Source organism: Drosophila pseudoobscura, chromosome X (genome assembly GCF_009870125.1).
Source record: "Drosophila pseudoobscura strain MV-25-SWS-2005 chromosome X, UCI_Dpse_MV25, whole genome shotgun sequence".
Lineage (NCBI taxonomy): Eukaryota > Metazoa > Arthropoda > Insecta > Diptera > Drosophilidae > Drosophila > Drosophila pseudoobscura.
The window spans coordinates 2,108,951-2,124,198 of NC_046683.1; the positions used below are offsets into that span (position 1 = coordinate 2,108,951).

At 46.0% G+C, this 15,248-nt stretch overlaps 1 protein-coding gene across 1 annotated transcript; it reads left to right on the plus strand.

Annotated features, from left to right (window-relative positions):
* The first annotated feature begins 8,354 nt into the window (after positions 1-8,354).
* Positions 8,355-10,432, plus strand: LOC4815707 (uncharacterized). Its single transcript, XM_001355671.4, has 3 exons — positions 8,355-8,569; positions 8,661-8,933; positions 9,084-10,432. The coding sequence occupies exons 1-3, from the start codon at positions 8,489-8,491 to the stop codon at positions 9,177-9,179; spliced, it is 450 nt and encodes a 149-aa protein (XP_001355707.2). The 5' UTR covers positions 8,355-8,488; the 3' UTR covers positions 9,180-10,432.
* Positions 10,433-15,248: the final 4,816 nt, after the last annotated feature.

The following is a 15,248-nucleotide window of genomic DNA, read 5'->3' on the forward strand; positions in this document are numbered from 1 at the left end:
TTTGGTATTTCTTTTCTCCCTCTGAATCTCTTCCACTTCTTTTTTATTTGGGCATTGTTTTGGTTCAGTCTGGCCCCCAGTCCCAGCCCCAGTCCCAGTCCTCTCCTGAGCCACTCCTGGACCTCCAACTCCCCCGTTACTGGGCTTTTATGAAAGACACAGATGGCTGGGCATCGTTCCAGGGCTCCCCCCGAATGATGTTCTCGCTGCTGCTGATGCTTCTGCTGCTTCTGCTTCTTCTGCTGCTGCTTTTGTTTCGATGTCTGCTGCTGCTGCTGCTGGGTTGTCTGCTGGCAAAGTGCCGAATGTACATAATGCCAGTGGATTAGGGCTTAGTTTATCAGCGTTTCCACTGCCAATGTCAAGGTCAAGCTCATAAGCGCGTATGACAACAGCATTAAGCTTTGCTCTGTTTGCGTGTCCCCGTCGGTGTCTGTATGCGTGTTCACTGTATAGTGTACAGTGTACAGTGTCTGCGTCTGTGTGTGTGTGTGCCTGCTTTAGCATTGGAAATAAATTTGATATTAGCCACTTTAGTGGGCCGCTTGCAGTCGCCAGCTGTTGAGCTATTAACATACAATTATGCCAAAATGCCAATCAAATGCAGACAGCACCGGACAGAGCCGAACGTGTTGGCAGCAGCCCCCGCAACGGCCCCCGGGGACTATCTGAGGACTACTACTGGCTGGCCTTGTCCTTGGCCCTGGCCATTTATCATGGTAATAGGCAAACGCGTGCTAGAATCGTTGTTTTGATTTAACGATCCCGTTTTGCTGCAATCAAAGTATCTCAGACGCACACTCAACCCCGCGTGTGGACACTGGACACTAGACAGTAGACACTGGACAGTGGACACTGGACTGCTCACTTGTCTGAGCAGCCAATAAAAAAGTAAAGATACCCCAGACGGGAAAGAAATTGAAATGTTCTCATCAGCTAGCCGAAGCCTGCATATGCTTCAAGGATCTCGATCTCCATCCCTAAGTGGGTGTTTTCCTGAGCTGGAATACTGGCTGTATACCCACGTAGCTTGTTAGCAAAAGCTCGAACTTCATTGAGATTTTATCCAACTTTGCGAATCTATGGTTTATTCGCTTGTTGGAATATTAACCATAAAAGAAGTCATCTTTATCTCTATCGTTACATCTTTTACCACATACCGGATCTTCGGATCATTAGGGATTACCCAACTCGATGGCCAGCCACGCAGACTCTTTGGACTTTGAAAGGGTACACCCGCGTCGAGACGTCGAAATCTTCTTATTTACTTAATGTGCAAGTGGCAATAAAACTTTCGCTTGCCGCGTGCAGGGTCTGTGCCTGTGTCTGTGTCTGCCACAACGGCAGCGTCTGCGCCAGCGTCGCTGCAGATGCGGCAAATAAAGTGCTAAGCAGTTTTTTATGATTATGACGAAAGGCTTTTTGGGGGTAGCCATTGCCGTAGTCGTAGCACGTGTCTGTGGGCTTGAATCTGTGCGCCAGTGTTTGTCCTCGCCTCTGAATGGCTGTTTGGGTTGCTGTGGCTGTGGCTGTGGCTGTGGCTGCTGTTGCGGTGCCCTAAAGTATGCCACAATATGATGTGCCATGCGAGACACTTCGCCGACATTGTGTGTGGCTCAAAGCGCAGCATCGATTCATGGCTCATTCCGCGGTGACTGCACTTAATCGTAGTGCCTCCTGGAGAATCCACAGCAGCAGCTTACTCGAGTTGATAGATGCATAGATGCAGCCTGCAGTTCTCACTACAGTGTGTCCCTTTGTAGCGACTTAAGGCAAAGTCCATTATAATGCAAACATTCAATGGCTTGGAAGGCGTGTGGGTGGGGGTGTGGCTGTGGCTATGGAGTGAGATATGGCGAAGGCCCAACATTAACTAATTGTGTGATTCGAGCTGTTTGCACTCCGATGTTATTGAATTCCCTCAAAGATAGAGTTAAGAGGGCTGATATTTTCCAAAGGAATTTGCTTAAAAGGAAAACTATTTACTTGACAAATCTCAATTACAAATATCGAAGTCTGCTTTTGAACAGAGTTTTTCCCCTAGCTAAAGGCTTAAGCTCCTTAGCTCTTATTTTCCAGAAATGTCAAGTATTTTGGAGAATTTAATCGTCCATCGACTGTAAATTGTAGCGCAATATAAGAATAAAATCGCTCCGCTAGTGGGTAAAAACGAGCTATTAGGTAGCTCTGGGTAGGTTAGGTTTCCCGCTATCCAGCATTGCACCCACTCCCTCCGAATTGAGAGAGTCTCCAGGACATCCCATACGCATACAATCCGTTGGAATATCTGATTGCTTATCTGTGATGTGCTCTGGCAAATTGAAAACTCTTAATATAATTTGTAATTGGATCACAAAACATCGTTTGCCGGGTCGGTCGTGCAGAGACGGGAAGCAGGGAGCAGGGAGCAGGGAGCAGGAGAAAACTGCCAGTTGGCATAACTGATAATTTGATTACTATATGCAGCAGGATGCTGCTGCAGTGTGTGCCTGGGGCAGGGGTGGAGCTTGAGTGGGGGCTTGAGTGGGGGTCTGAGTGAGGGAGGGCGAGGGTCGAGTCATGAGCTTGGGTTTCCTCTGCTGCTTCCAACTTGTCTGCCTTGGGTGCCGTACTCGCAGATACTCGTATCTCGCTGCCAATTTTCCCCCCTCTGTGCATGTGTGCATCTATGTGATAACATCCTTGAATGTATGCGAGTTTTGTACTTACTCTGTGAAGAAAATTGTTGCTCAAGTCATTTTTGCTCTTCTTATTTAGGAAATTGTGTAATTGCATTGCGAAAAGGGAGACAGATGCAGAGACAGTGAGACAGAGAGAGAGAGAGAGAGTGACAGCTGCCAGCATGCTATGCGGGAGGTCTGAAGGATAGTTGGATTGATGATTCCGCCTCTTGTTGCATTATTCATTGAATTCATTAAGCAGCGGACTCCCCGCCAGCAAATCACACTCAAATCAAATTAATGACTCTGATGAAGCGCCTTTGACTGGATCTGCATTTGCATTCGCATTCGCAAACCCACTCCCCTATCATTTCCATTCCCATTCGATTACCGCCAGCTCCACTTATCCATTCACATTCCCATGCACTGCATATCCACATCCACTCCCACTTCAGCCCCCAGCCATTTTCGCAGAGAAAAGCGATCCAAGAGAACACCTGCCGAACAGACGGCAACGGCATCGAAATGGAAGCTCACTTTGCGGATTATCATTACAAATGGATGGTCATGTCGGCCCCAATAACGTTTAGTCATCAAAAAACTATCAAACTTCGCCGCCGATTCGTGACTGCGGATGGGGGGTTTACGTTTTTATGGTGAAGACGTTCTGTAAGCTGCAAAATTCAAATTTCATAGCCTGACAAAGGGGACAAAGGGAACAAAGGGAAGGACCATCTTTAATGTGAAATGTGAAGTGTGAAGGAAAATCTGTGCGAGCTATTGCCAGTCGTTTGCTGCCAGATCAGATTCCGGAGAGCAGCGCACACATCTCTGCATTTCCGCATGTCGCATGGATGTTACTTTTGCAATCCAATCCCCAAGCTGCCGCAGCTGGACCTGGCCGCCAAGAAGGATCCTTGCTGCAGCCAGTCATCTTGCAGGTGTGACACCCTCGATCAATCGCAGCGCGTGACTTTCGATATCCCTCTTCAGCCAAACTCAAGAAAGGCGCCATCAGTCAGCCGGCTCTCCATTTAGCCTGAATAACATATATCACCAGCGCAGCATTGACTCGTTTAATAACTGAAAATCCCCAAAACCAAAAAATCACAACGCAATCAAGGACATGCAAGCTGCATAGCAAGCAGGACAGATGTCTGCTGGGTCTCCGCTACTATTTCGTGCACTGAGAGAAAGTGTGTGCTTCCACTGGAGGGCGCTTAAAATGCTTCCATCTATCTAAGACCCCATTTTCATTCGTTTATTAAAATCTATCATTTATTGGTAAATCGAGTTCTGATTCTTGGTGGCGTTTCCCCGAGTGCATCCCGAATAGATTCCGCATCTCACATGCAAACGTGAATTCCCCCTGGCTTTTTTGACTACGTGGCAGCGGTCTACGTGACCGTCCACTCCTCCACTCCGCCACTCTGGCGGTCTGCCACTCCGACTTGCACTGTCAGATCGACTTGGCGTTGGACTTGGACGCAATCTATGCTGGCACGCTCACAATTGAAAATATATTTTCTCGCTCGTTACCTGGCCCCTGGAGGAGCGCCCCGGGGGAGGGCATAACACTTCCTGGGCTCATGGCAGACAACTTTTCAGAGCAGGGCCAACTACAAGCTCACTGAGCACTTACATAAGTGCCAAATATCGCCTTGGAGTAACAACAGTCGTAAATCCTGGCGATGCAGCTTGCACCGGACGGCGGACGTGGCAGTTCCCAGTCAGCCATATCGCAAAATAAATTCATCAAAAATCACGCTGAGAAAATTGCTTGCTGGAAAATGTGCGAACGCAGCCGAATCAACGAGGAAGAAGATACAGATTACAGAACCTGGAGGAGCAGTAGATAGAGATAGCATGAGGAAAAGCGGAAATACAGGAAGATGCCAGCAGTAGATACAAAAGGGAGGGGACTCGGTGCTCGGAGTCAGTGGGTTGGGTGGACAGGGCCAATAAAATGCCAATTAAATTGATTTGAAACTCAACATTTTTGAAATTGATTGAGACAGGAGAGACCTACGTACATATAGACGAGTACTGCATCGATCTATCGCGCCAATGCCATTAATGAGCTGTGCCCCCCGCCCCTTGCAGCTCTCGACCTGGTGGGCCAGCAATTGATTGATTGATTGATTGATGGATTGATTGGCGGCAAAAGTAATCGGACAAAACGGGGAGCAATTCATTAGCATAAATAACACGAAGGCGGCGTAAGAGGAACCGAACTTCGAATGCCCTTTCCTCAGAGTTTCGATATTTAAAAGATTTGAAAGTAATTTTTGTTATTCTCTGCCTTTTCTCTATAAGAAATCATTTCAAAAGAGGCTTGCATCAAATGACCGCAACCTCCTACTGCATGAAAATAATGACACTATGTATTTTATGTCACTATCAATGTGCTGAAATACATTCTCTTACATTGATGGAAGGAAGACGGATTTAACGAGAGTTATTATTCAGTTTTCATGCAATACTCGTATCCTTAAGAGATGCAAACCAGACCAGAGACAGATAGTCGTGCAAATACTCGTCGGGGATGGAAATGGAATGGCATCCTGTTGCAGTTGGTCCATTTGATTGATGACGATGGCACTTGAGTGCACACGATAATCATTTATAAGGCGCATAAATGTTTGCTGCGACTTTGTTGTCATTCGTTCTTGATGGGGGTTTTCTGGGTCTGGGTCTGGGGTCTGAGGTCTGAGGTCTGAGTTCTGGGCGGGACAGCCCTGGGCAGATGGCGGCTGTCGACTGTCGGCTGTCGGCCACACCATGCGCACAATTCACAGAGGAATGAAAAAAATCACATAAAAAACAACATTAAGATGGAGCAGCCGAGGGAGAGGAAAAACTCAGATTCAAATTCACTTGGCAGATATGCTGAGGTCGTTGGAATTATGCTGAGAACTGTCTTACAGGGGTTTCTCCGAGGGCTGCTGTCTTACGGAGGTTTCTTCAGGGGGCTGCTGGTCGTGTCAGCTGCAGAGTCTGGCCACTGGATCGTCCTGACTGTCAGTGCACGAAATTTGCATTCGAATGGAGTGTGAAGTGCGTGTATTTGACAGATACCAAGCTGCCAGTTCTTTGTTGTTTTATGTCTTCGATGCCCGTCTCTGGCAAAACTGACTCTCGTACTCTTCCTATCGCCTTGAGAAATGACTTCCACAGCTGGTCGAATAGTATAATTAATTATCTCCTCAGAGAAGGAGCCAGAGCCAGCGAAAGATTCCCAACTTTCTACTTTCTTTCGACACTATCTATCCACTAATTGGGCAAGCCAGAACCAGAGTTTATCCATTCTGCGGCAATGAGGAAGTTTGTCATCGCTTAAGCGCAGGGAAAACCCCATCATCATGGTCCTGGCCATGTCTCCTGGTTCCTGCCAAAGCAAACAAAAACACGCTGATGCAGCAGTTGCCAATTACTGCGACTGCTTTTCTAATTAGATGCACTCCCCCAGACCCCACCCAGACCCCACCCATACCCCTACTGCGATGCATGGCATGCGTGGAAGCCCATAGTAGGGGCATCACACTCAGGGCATTTCGAGTTGCATGCAAGCGAGAGCTCAGTCATGTGCATGAATCATGGACTGGAAAAAACTTCCATACATTATTCGAATTAGCAAAATCAAATTTCGGTTGCGTTTTGTTCGATTTTGAAAAAGACCCACCACTTGGCTCTCAAGATGGGATCGAAGGTTAATTGGGTCATGTTCCAAATGGTCCACGGTGATGTCCGCTTGAGGGACTGAAAGGAGAGCGCTCTCCCGGCTCTCACAATGGTACAGTCGATGTAATCAACATTGTTTCCATTCCATTCCCATTCCCTCTCCGATTCCCTCGCCCATTCCCAGTCACACGATTCCCTGGAGTGGACACCATTCGCATCAGCCCCACTGCGCATTCACGTTCTCGATTATGATTTCTTGTTTATCGCTGAGTGAATCGCGTTCCACTCCAAAAGCAATAAGAGGACCCACATCTATTTTTAGAATGCGCTTCGTTCAAACAAGCTTTTCATGGATTTCCATGCCGTTTTTTCTTTCATGTTCGTATTACCCGCGACAGGCCGCTCTTTTCTGTGCAGTTCTCTGATAAATTGCTCAAGTGCATTTTGTTTGAGTCGGCATTAGACAATCATTCGCTTTGAGTCCGCCTCCAGCTCAATTTTCGCTGTGATTATGTTTTATGTTCACACTTTGCTTTCTGTCATTTCCTGTCTGTTGTTCTGCCTAGTTCCATTTCCGCCCAGAAGACCTCTGGTTACAGTGCAAATCTCTGGATTGGACCGGGTGTGGGTATGCCGTTCCTTCTCTATTTCTGACGTTTCTCTTCCCATTTGTCTCCTGCCATGCCGCATCTGAATTTGACGGCAAGCAATTGTCCCTGCGGCCTTGGGCGGAATGAGTGGACCACCCAGCCACCCAGCCACCCACCTCTCAACCCGTAATCTTTCCATTGAACCATCACGAACCGGGCACCCATTCCCCCCTCCCCATTCACCCATATGAATCAATTAATATAACTTGATTTTCTGTCACGTAGGAATGTGTTTCGATCTGCCCTACTTTCCTCGGGGTTATCAACGAACTGCGAGGAAGTTGAACATGTGCCAGAGACAGAAATAGATGTATACCTGCGGTCAAAGTAGGTCAAAGGAATCTACCAGCAACTCTATAGATATATCCATATCTCTGCTGGGGTCAAACTACCCACGATATCAGAAGAATTGATTGCGGAATAAAATCGTATGTATCGTCGGGGAATGGAAATCTATTATACATACATATGTGCTGTTTTCAGCCACAATGTACCCCATGAAATTGGTCAAGATTGAGGAAGGGTATGCACTGTTCGCTGCTTTCAACTCACATCTTCGGGGCCTGCCTCTCTGTTTGTGCTTTTGTGTGACGTGTGGCATGAATCACGCTGCAAGTGCATTTCATTTGGATTTTCTCATTTGCTTAAGCACTGTGGCCTCACATCACCAGATCCACCAACAGCGTTGCGGGGGATTACGTACTTGGTTTCTCAATCAATTAACGAACAGCTACGATAACACTAAGCGATCGGACAGCGGCTCTCCCACCCACCCGCTCTCTTACTCTCTCTCTCTCTCTACTTTAATGATAAGGTCGCACCCGCATATGAATCGAATTGGGTTGAATAGATAGAGTTGAGTTCAGATATTATCGCTCAACAGAGCGAAACCGTCATTGCACAGTGGGACGACTATGAGTGGTGAGAGGGAGGCCTCCTCCAGTGAGTGAGTCACGCCTCTGCTGCTTACATCACCCAGGGGGAGACCAGTCAAGGAGTCGCAAAAACAGTAGCCATGCATGCAAAATAATTACCCCACCCTATTATAATAAACTTTACACAATTCTGAATACACAAACACAATGAGCGTCCGTTGATGGAGATCCAGTGGCAGAGCCACCAGCTGATTTTCGGTACCATTTCAGCAGAGATTGGCCCACTGTGCCATATGGTTTGGCTCTCAGTTGGGCTGGAGAGCGCTCTCCCGCCCGCTCAAGACCTTCATGGTGCTCTGCCTCTGGGCTCTCTCACTCAACGCTCCCCCACTCGGGGCTCTCTCTCTCTCTCTCTCGCTCTCGCTCACATTTGTAGTTTTTGTTATGGCATTTTTTCCGACGTCGCGTCGTCCAGCACACAAAATCGTTCTGAGTGCCGTTCAGTGGCGTTCTGTGCGTGCCCGTGAGCGCGCAATGTGAAAATATTTTCGCCGGGCTGTCGTCGTTGAAACCTTATCGAGTTGCTATTTCGTTTCGTTGTCGATTTTGTGCCTTTGCTGGAATGTCCATTATGTCCGCCAGCCAGGACTACGATCGGAAGTATGTGCGCAGCATGGGGGGCATCTGCAAGATCGCCTGCATGGTAAGTTCCGTTCCACTTCCATCCAACAGATTGGCCCCACTCTAAAGCTCTCTCTCTGTATGTCTCTCTCTCTCTCTGTCTCTCCCTCCAGCTGAGCAGCTTCATCGGCTTCCTGTTCATTCTGTGCGGCCCGGTGCGAGTGAGCAACTTTCGGGGCAGCTTCTACTTGGTCGTGGCGGCGGTGGGATTCACGGCCACACTGGCGCTGCTGCTTGCCCGCTACCTGCGTCTGTGGCAACGTTATTTCAGTCGATGCGACTCAACGGTCTGGTCTCTCGGTGTCCACTCCACGCTGGCGGTGTCGTACTTTGTTGCCTCCGGCCTGGTGCTCTCTCTGGACATTGGGGCCTATACGGCAGCAGCGGTAAGCCCCCAGCACCCCAGTGCAAGGTGTATTTACAGTCTCTGTATGCGACTGTGGCTAGAGTGCCCCATTTGGCTCAAATACACTTTGCCTCTGTGATTTCCAAAGCCTATTCCGACGCTAAAGTCCACCTCCTTCTCTCTGTTGCAGTTCTTTGGTTTGACGGCCTTCAGCATCAATGGCCTGGAGGCTTATGCCCACTATCGACGCAGCCGTCAACGCGAGGTGGCCACCCAAACAGTGTAGCCCCCTCGCCACCAAAAGCTTTGATCGCTCTTAGTACTTTAAGCCCGCTCTCATTGGAGGAGTCTGGAGAGACTGCCGCAAAAAAAAAAGAAAAGAAAAAGAGCAAGGTGTGTTAGTGCAAGGTGGGGTTTTGGCAGTCTGCCTCCTCGAGACGTGCGCCACTCTCTCGTGCTGTCTCGTGCAGGTGTGAGCCCGCTCTGCGAATGCCTCACCTTTTACTCACACACTGTGAGAGCAAGAGTCAGTGCTAATTTGAGTGCCACACTGCTCTTTTGTTTGCATTCAAGTCTGTTAGTTAAGTGTACAAAAGTGAAGATACATGCTGTTGCCCGAACAGTTATTCGATTATGTTATCTAATAGTCGCTAGAATGTAGGTCAAGCATAGAACATTAAGAAGAAGGAGGAGAAGAAAGAGAACGGAGCCAGAGTCGCAGCCAAAGTCTAACTTAAGCTTCAGATAAACGGACAAAGTGGAAAGAAAAGCAAAAGAATCAAAGAGAGGATGGGAGTACACGGTTAGAGAGCAGAGGTTAAGCGGATGATAGAAAGAGAGAGAGACAGAGAGCAAATGCCAAAGAGATAAATCTTGTCATACCCTTGCAGAGGTTCCTTTGATTTTGAAGAAATTCTTTCAAACTATCACTATATACTAAACCGGTATTCGGTATTCGGTATCAACAGCCAAATTGTTTCCGTCGGTTAACTGCCCCGAAGAAACCCTTATTTTATTCTAGACGCTAAGATCGGAGCGCCCTACCATATGTTTATCCAAAATCAATCAACACTTCGCGTTGTTTTACATAATTCAACCAAATAACATACAATCTGATCAGCATTTCAAATAGCCCCCATTGTAATCAACGAACTGAAAGGCTTTGGGCCCGAAGATACAATTTTTCGTTTGTGTTTTGGCTTTGTGTCTGCATCTTGTCATCCTATACTTGTCCTCTTTCTTCTGATAACTGGTTCGCAAGGCAGAATAATATTTAATTTTTTTTTTTTATTACTCTAGACGTTGTTTATAGCTAGTTCTTGTTTAAGTCAGTCACAAATACCGCTTACAGTACAAGCGAGTAGCACTATTTACTACCACGAAATCTGTTCTTTTGTATATACATATGTATGTCTGACGCACCAAAACTCTTTATATTTTTATACAAATTTCACAAAACAAGCTTAAGATTTGTGAAAGAAATCCATATGTCTGTGAATAACTATATACAATAAACGCAATGACTTCTTCGAGTATGAATGTAATTTAAAGAAGATTCCTTTTTAACGGTTCGCTAGTAGTATAAGAACCTTATATACTTTGTGGCTTCAGACGGTAGACAGTAATGATCTAGCGACCGATTTGGCCATCTATACTATAATGACTGATTGGTGAGTAATTTCCATCTCTCCCCTGCAGCGTGGGACCTATTTTATTGTGGGAACTATTAATATTGTGTACATATGTATCTTATAGCAGATCAGAAGAAGCAAAGAAACTAGACGATTCTCTGTTTTTATTTATTACTTCTTTTATTACTAACAGTCTCAGATATATGTCTAGCCGTCATTGTACTTTAAAAGGGTATACCTACAAATAGAGAGTCCCATGATTAGCTCAACAGAATATTGCCATCTGCCATTCACTCTCTTTCACATCACACCTTGGTGGAACCTTTCTGGGGCATGATGGGCGGGTGGGTAGTGTCCTGTCGCTGGGGCTGGCACTTCACTCGAGCGCGACTCTTATCTATTTCTGTTTTTGTTCGGTAAGCTGTTGCCATTGTTGGCTTTTAAAATCTTTCTGTGTGCTCTCGTGGCCCCGCCAAGCTCTCACCCAAAACCCACTCTGAAAACATAAATTCACCTTGGTGTTTTCTTTTGCAGCGGTGCTTTCTTTGTTAGTGTTATTATTATTGTTTACTCTGCGGCTGTGGCTGTGGCAGTGGTTGTGGCAGTGGTTGTGGTTGTGGCTGCCGGCACATTATTATTACTTTTGTTGCCAGTTTGATGAAGTTTTCGCCCCGATTCTTGTCTATTTTCGGGGCGATTTATTCATAAATTGCTGGTGCTCGCGCTGTTCGCTTTTGCTGATGGCCCTGGTGGAACATAAGCAAATTTTCGGCACTCTGCTGAGTATATTTAACAATCTAATGAAGTGCGCAATGTATTCATGAATCTGACACCCCAAGCTCATTCCAAAACTGGCAGCTTGCAAATCAAATTAGGACCAACGAATGCCAGAAACTTCGCACACGCCGGGCGGAGGCCCTTCGAATGTGGCCCACATGTCGTATGATTAATTTCAATCGATTTAACGTCAGAGTTGAGGCACGAACCCGTTCACTCATCGTACGTACTGAAACTGCATTAGGCAGCCCGGCAGTGCAGTGCAGTGCAGTGCATGGCCGTGGTCTGGCCGTAGGCCCTGTGTTGCCACGGCACTAACGGACTACTCCACATCTCGGACGCCCATCCGTCAGTCTTTGAGCTAAATGGTCATTTAATTATTTCTTTGCTGGCAGCTCTTAGCACTTCCAATACTCCGACATAATGTGCCATAATTCCTTGGTACTCCTCCCCTCGGATCCCTGGCAGCGACTCCTTGGCCATGCAAGTCACGTACAATGAAATTAATTAGTCTTGTTTGCCAGCTAGTCGGCCTCCTCATGACGGAGTGGCAGTCCGCAGTCGACAGTTGGTAGTCGGCAGTCGGTAGTCGGTAGCCGGTAGCCGGCTCCCGCAATGATTGAAGTGCAATCATGTGGGATAAGTAGGTATTGAATTGGCGGCAGTTCTGTGGCCTCTACTTTTGAAGCCTCTTCCTTGGAGATTCGTGCGCGCAGAGGCGCACAGATGACGACTGGAGTTCCTGTTGTGGAATGATTTATGTAATTGGAAAAGGGTCTAGTCTGCCATCTACCATCATCAGCGCTTCTGAGTGTTGCTTAATATTAAGAAATGGAAACGTTTTCGATTCGTTAGCTCCTACCTGGCGGCAATTCATCTGCTGCTCAGATACCCAATGAATTCTTTATCATAGGACTAAACATCTTAAAATTTAATCGACTTTCCGTTTATCTTCCCTCGATTTTGCCCATGGCTGCTTACTTTATTCGCTCAAGAGTTCGCTTAGGATTGGTTTCCACGGACATCTTTGCTTATTTATATTATTCTTATATCATTCCTATTTTGCCCCCGGCTTAATTAGCTGTCGACAGATCTGAGATACAACTTCAGTGGAGACATGACAAAGCGGAAAACGAATAAAGTCCTCAAAGTCGGCGGCCATAATGGCGAAACGAGGTCAAACAGCTTTTAGCCAAAAATAATTTATAATTATGTGCGCCGCTGGCAGTGGGTGCTGCTGAAAGCTAAAATCGGAAAAGGTGGCGGCGCCTTTAATTAATGAAATCATTTTCAGATCGAACACGCATTTAATCAAAGTCAGTCCCAAGGAGAAGGGAAGCAGTGCCAAGGGGATATCGGAGCAAGCCGGTTGCCTATGCAATTTGTCTAGCCGTGCCCCATCTCATTCCAGTAATCCTAACCCATCCCATTTCCTTCAATTTCATTCTGTTCCGGAGCGGATCCCTCGTGTTGCGGCTCCTGAAGTGACGCCCTGAAGTGTGTGTGGGGAAAACCCTGGCCACAGGAATGCAAATGCTTGGGAAACGAAAGAATCCTGGCTGTCTTTTTCTCTTCAGCATTCGGCATTTAATCTTGAGGAGCGGAGCCCGTAATTGTCGCACATCCCTTGGCCGTGCCCCTACTCCCGGATCCTTGTTCTCGGCTCCAGTCCGCCCTCGGGCCACTCTGCGCTAATTTGAAATGGAAAATTAATTGCACAAATTGCTTGCAATTTATATTTTTGCCACACAAAAGGCGACTCAGTGCCCCGCGCACTGCCGGCGACTCAGTTTTTGACGCTTTCGCTTATTATTGCTTAAATGGCCAATTGATGTTCCTAATTAGGGCAACGGCCCAAAAGCGAAGAGCAAAGAACGAATTGGGAACGAAAGAAAATCCCCGGAAAAACAATGAAGAGGAAGACCGCAGGCCCGAAGACACAGGGGAATATTTGTAAAGAGCTCTGGGCATCCTAGTACTTAATGGCAGCTCCCCTCGAAATGGGTCTTGTTATGAATTGGTTATCCCTGGCAATCATTTAAAGATACTCGTACAAGATGTTCCGCCAGCAATAATGAACAACCTTAAACGGAGAAAATTTACATTGTAAATATATAGATACAATTTCTTACCCTGATTTGAATGTGCTCTTGTACTATATCAATTTGATTCTCAAAACACCCCAAAATCAGCAAGGTATATCAATATATTCATTCCGAATCATTGATACACAGTCCAACGATGGAAGGATGGTTCCAATCTGTTATAGTAAACACAGTAAAGTTCGGAACATTGAAAACCTATCTATCAATCATGTAACAAAATTAACTTCTTCATATTCATTTTCTTTCTTCATGCTTAATTTCGAGACCTGGAATGACGCTGCGAAAATATCCCAACGAAATAATTTTTTTCTTTGAAATCATTTCAGAACCAGAAACGATTTTAGAAGCTATGTATGTATGTTGGACGCTTTATAAATTTCAATTGAATAAAGGAATCTACTTGGAAAATTTTAAATTTGCGCAGTTCCTTTGAGCTTTAATAGTTTTAAATAGTTGTGCCACAAACCGAATCGTACCCGATTTCCCCCCGCCAGACGGAGTGCTGTCCAAGAATTACTGAGGCGAATTCTAGACAGACCAAGACCTTTCTCAGAAGACAGAAGCGGTCCCCTTGCAAGATCCGAACCTAACCAGCCATCGTCTTCCTTCGACCTGGCCATTGAAAACAAGCACTTTGACTATGGCAGACCAGAGAAAGGCCACGCGGGCTTCAGATTAAAGATAGATATAGTTGTTGTTAGGCTTAAGATAGATACAAATGTTTTCCACTTATTTATTCATTAATACTAATCTAAGTTTTGATGAATAAAATGATTGAAAAATTATCCTTACAAACACTCTGGAAAATATGACTTGGTGGGGTGGTTTGAATCCATACCAAAGGATTTTTCCAATTACAGGAACATATGGAACGGCCAGATATATGACTGGAGAAAATATACTTGTCATTGGTGCAAGATAAGGACTCCATCACATCATTGATGTTATTCCAATCGCAGGTAGCCATCGCACGTTCCGATCGGACAAGAAATGGCGGATTTATGCCATAACAAAACTATTACAACAACCACATCCGGTTATTACAACAAGAACCACTTTCTATTTGGTGGCACTCGAAACCGAGATTTTTCGGTCTTCAGATTTTCTGATACCAGGCGAACAGAAAGCAGAAGAAGGCCACCGGTTTCTTTTTTCATTTTTCAAGTTTTAACGTCCCTAAAAGTATGCAACGATTTTTCGCAGTCGCTGAAGTTGCTTGTTGTTGAATTCTCGATCTGGTATCTCAGATCGAAAATTTCTAGTTTTTGACCATTTGACGTCAGATCTCTTTTGCATTATTTCGTTGGATATATTTATGGGCCGATCGGGGCGGGACAAGTCTTTTCGTGATCTTCGCGATCGGGAGAGTCCTACAAATCGACTGCCATAAAGAAGACAGAGATAAAGCGTACAGAAAAAAACAGTATTATAATGATATGCAAATCCGCATCTTCGGGTGGCTATATCTCTGACATATAGAGCCAGATCGGTGAAGGACTTACTTTCCCAGGATCGCGAGGATTCAGGCTGTCGATCGGCATCAAAATCTCGACTTCGAAAATGCGGCCGATTTTTTGAAAATTTAATGATGGTTACATCATGATTTTTTGCGAAAATCGTGAAAAAGTGAATGTCCTTTTTTCTGATGGCAGTCGATTGGCAGGACTCTGCCGATCACGAAACGGCATGCCACGCCCCGATCGGCTGCCGTATTGCAGAGATATAGCTTACAGAAAAACCCAGTATCTTTAAGATATGAATATCCGAATCTTCGGAAGGCTATATCTCTGACAAATTGGGCCAGATCGGTGAGGGACCTACATTCCCAGGACCGTGGGGATC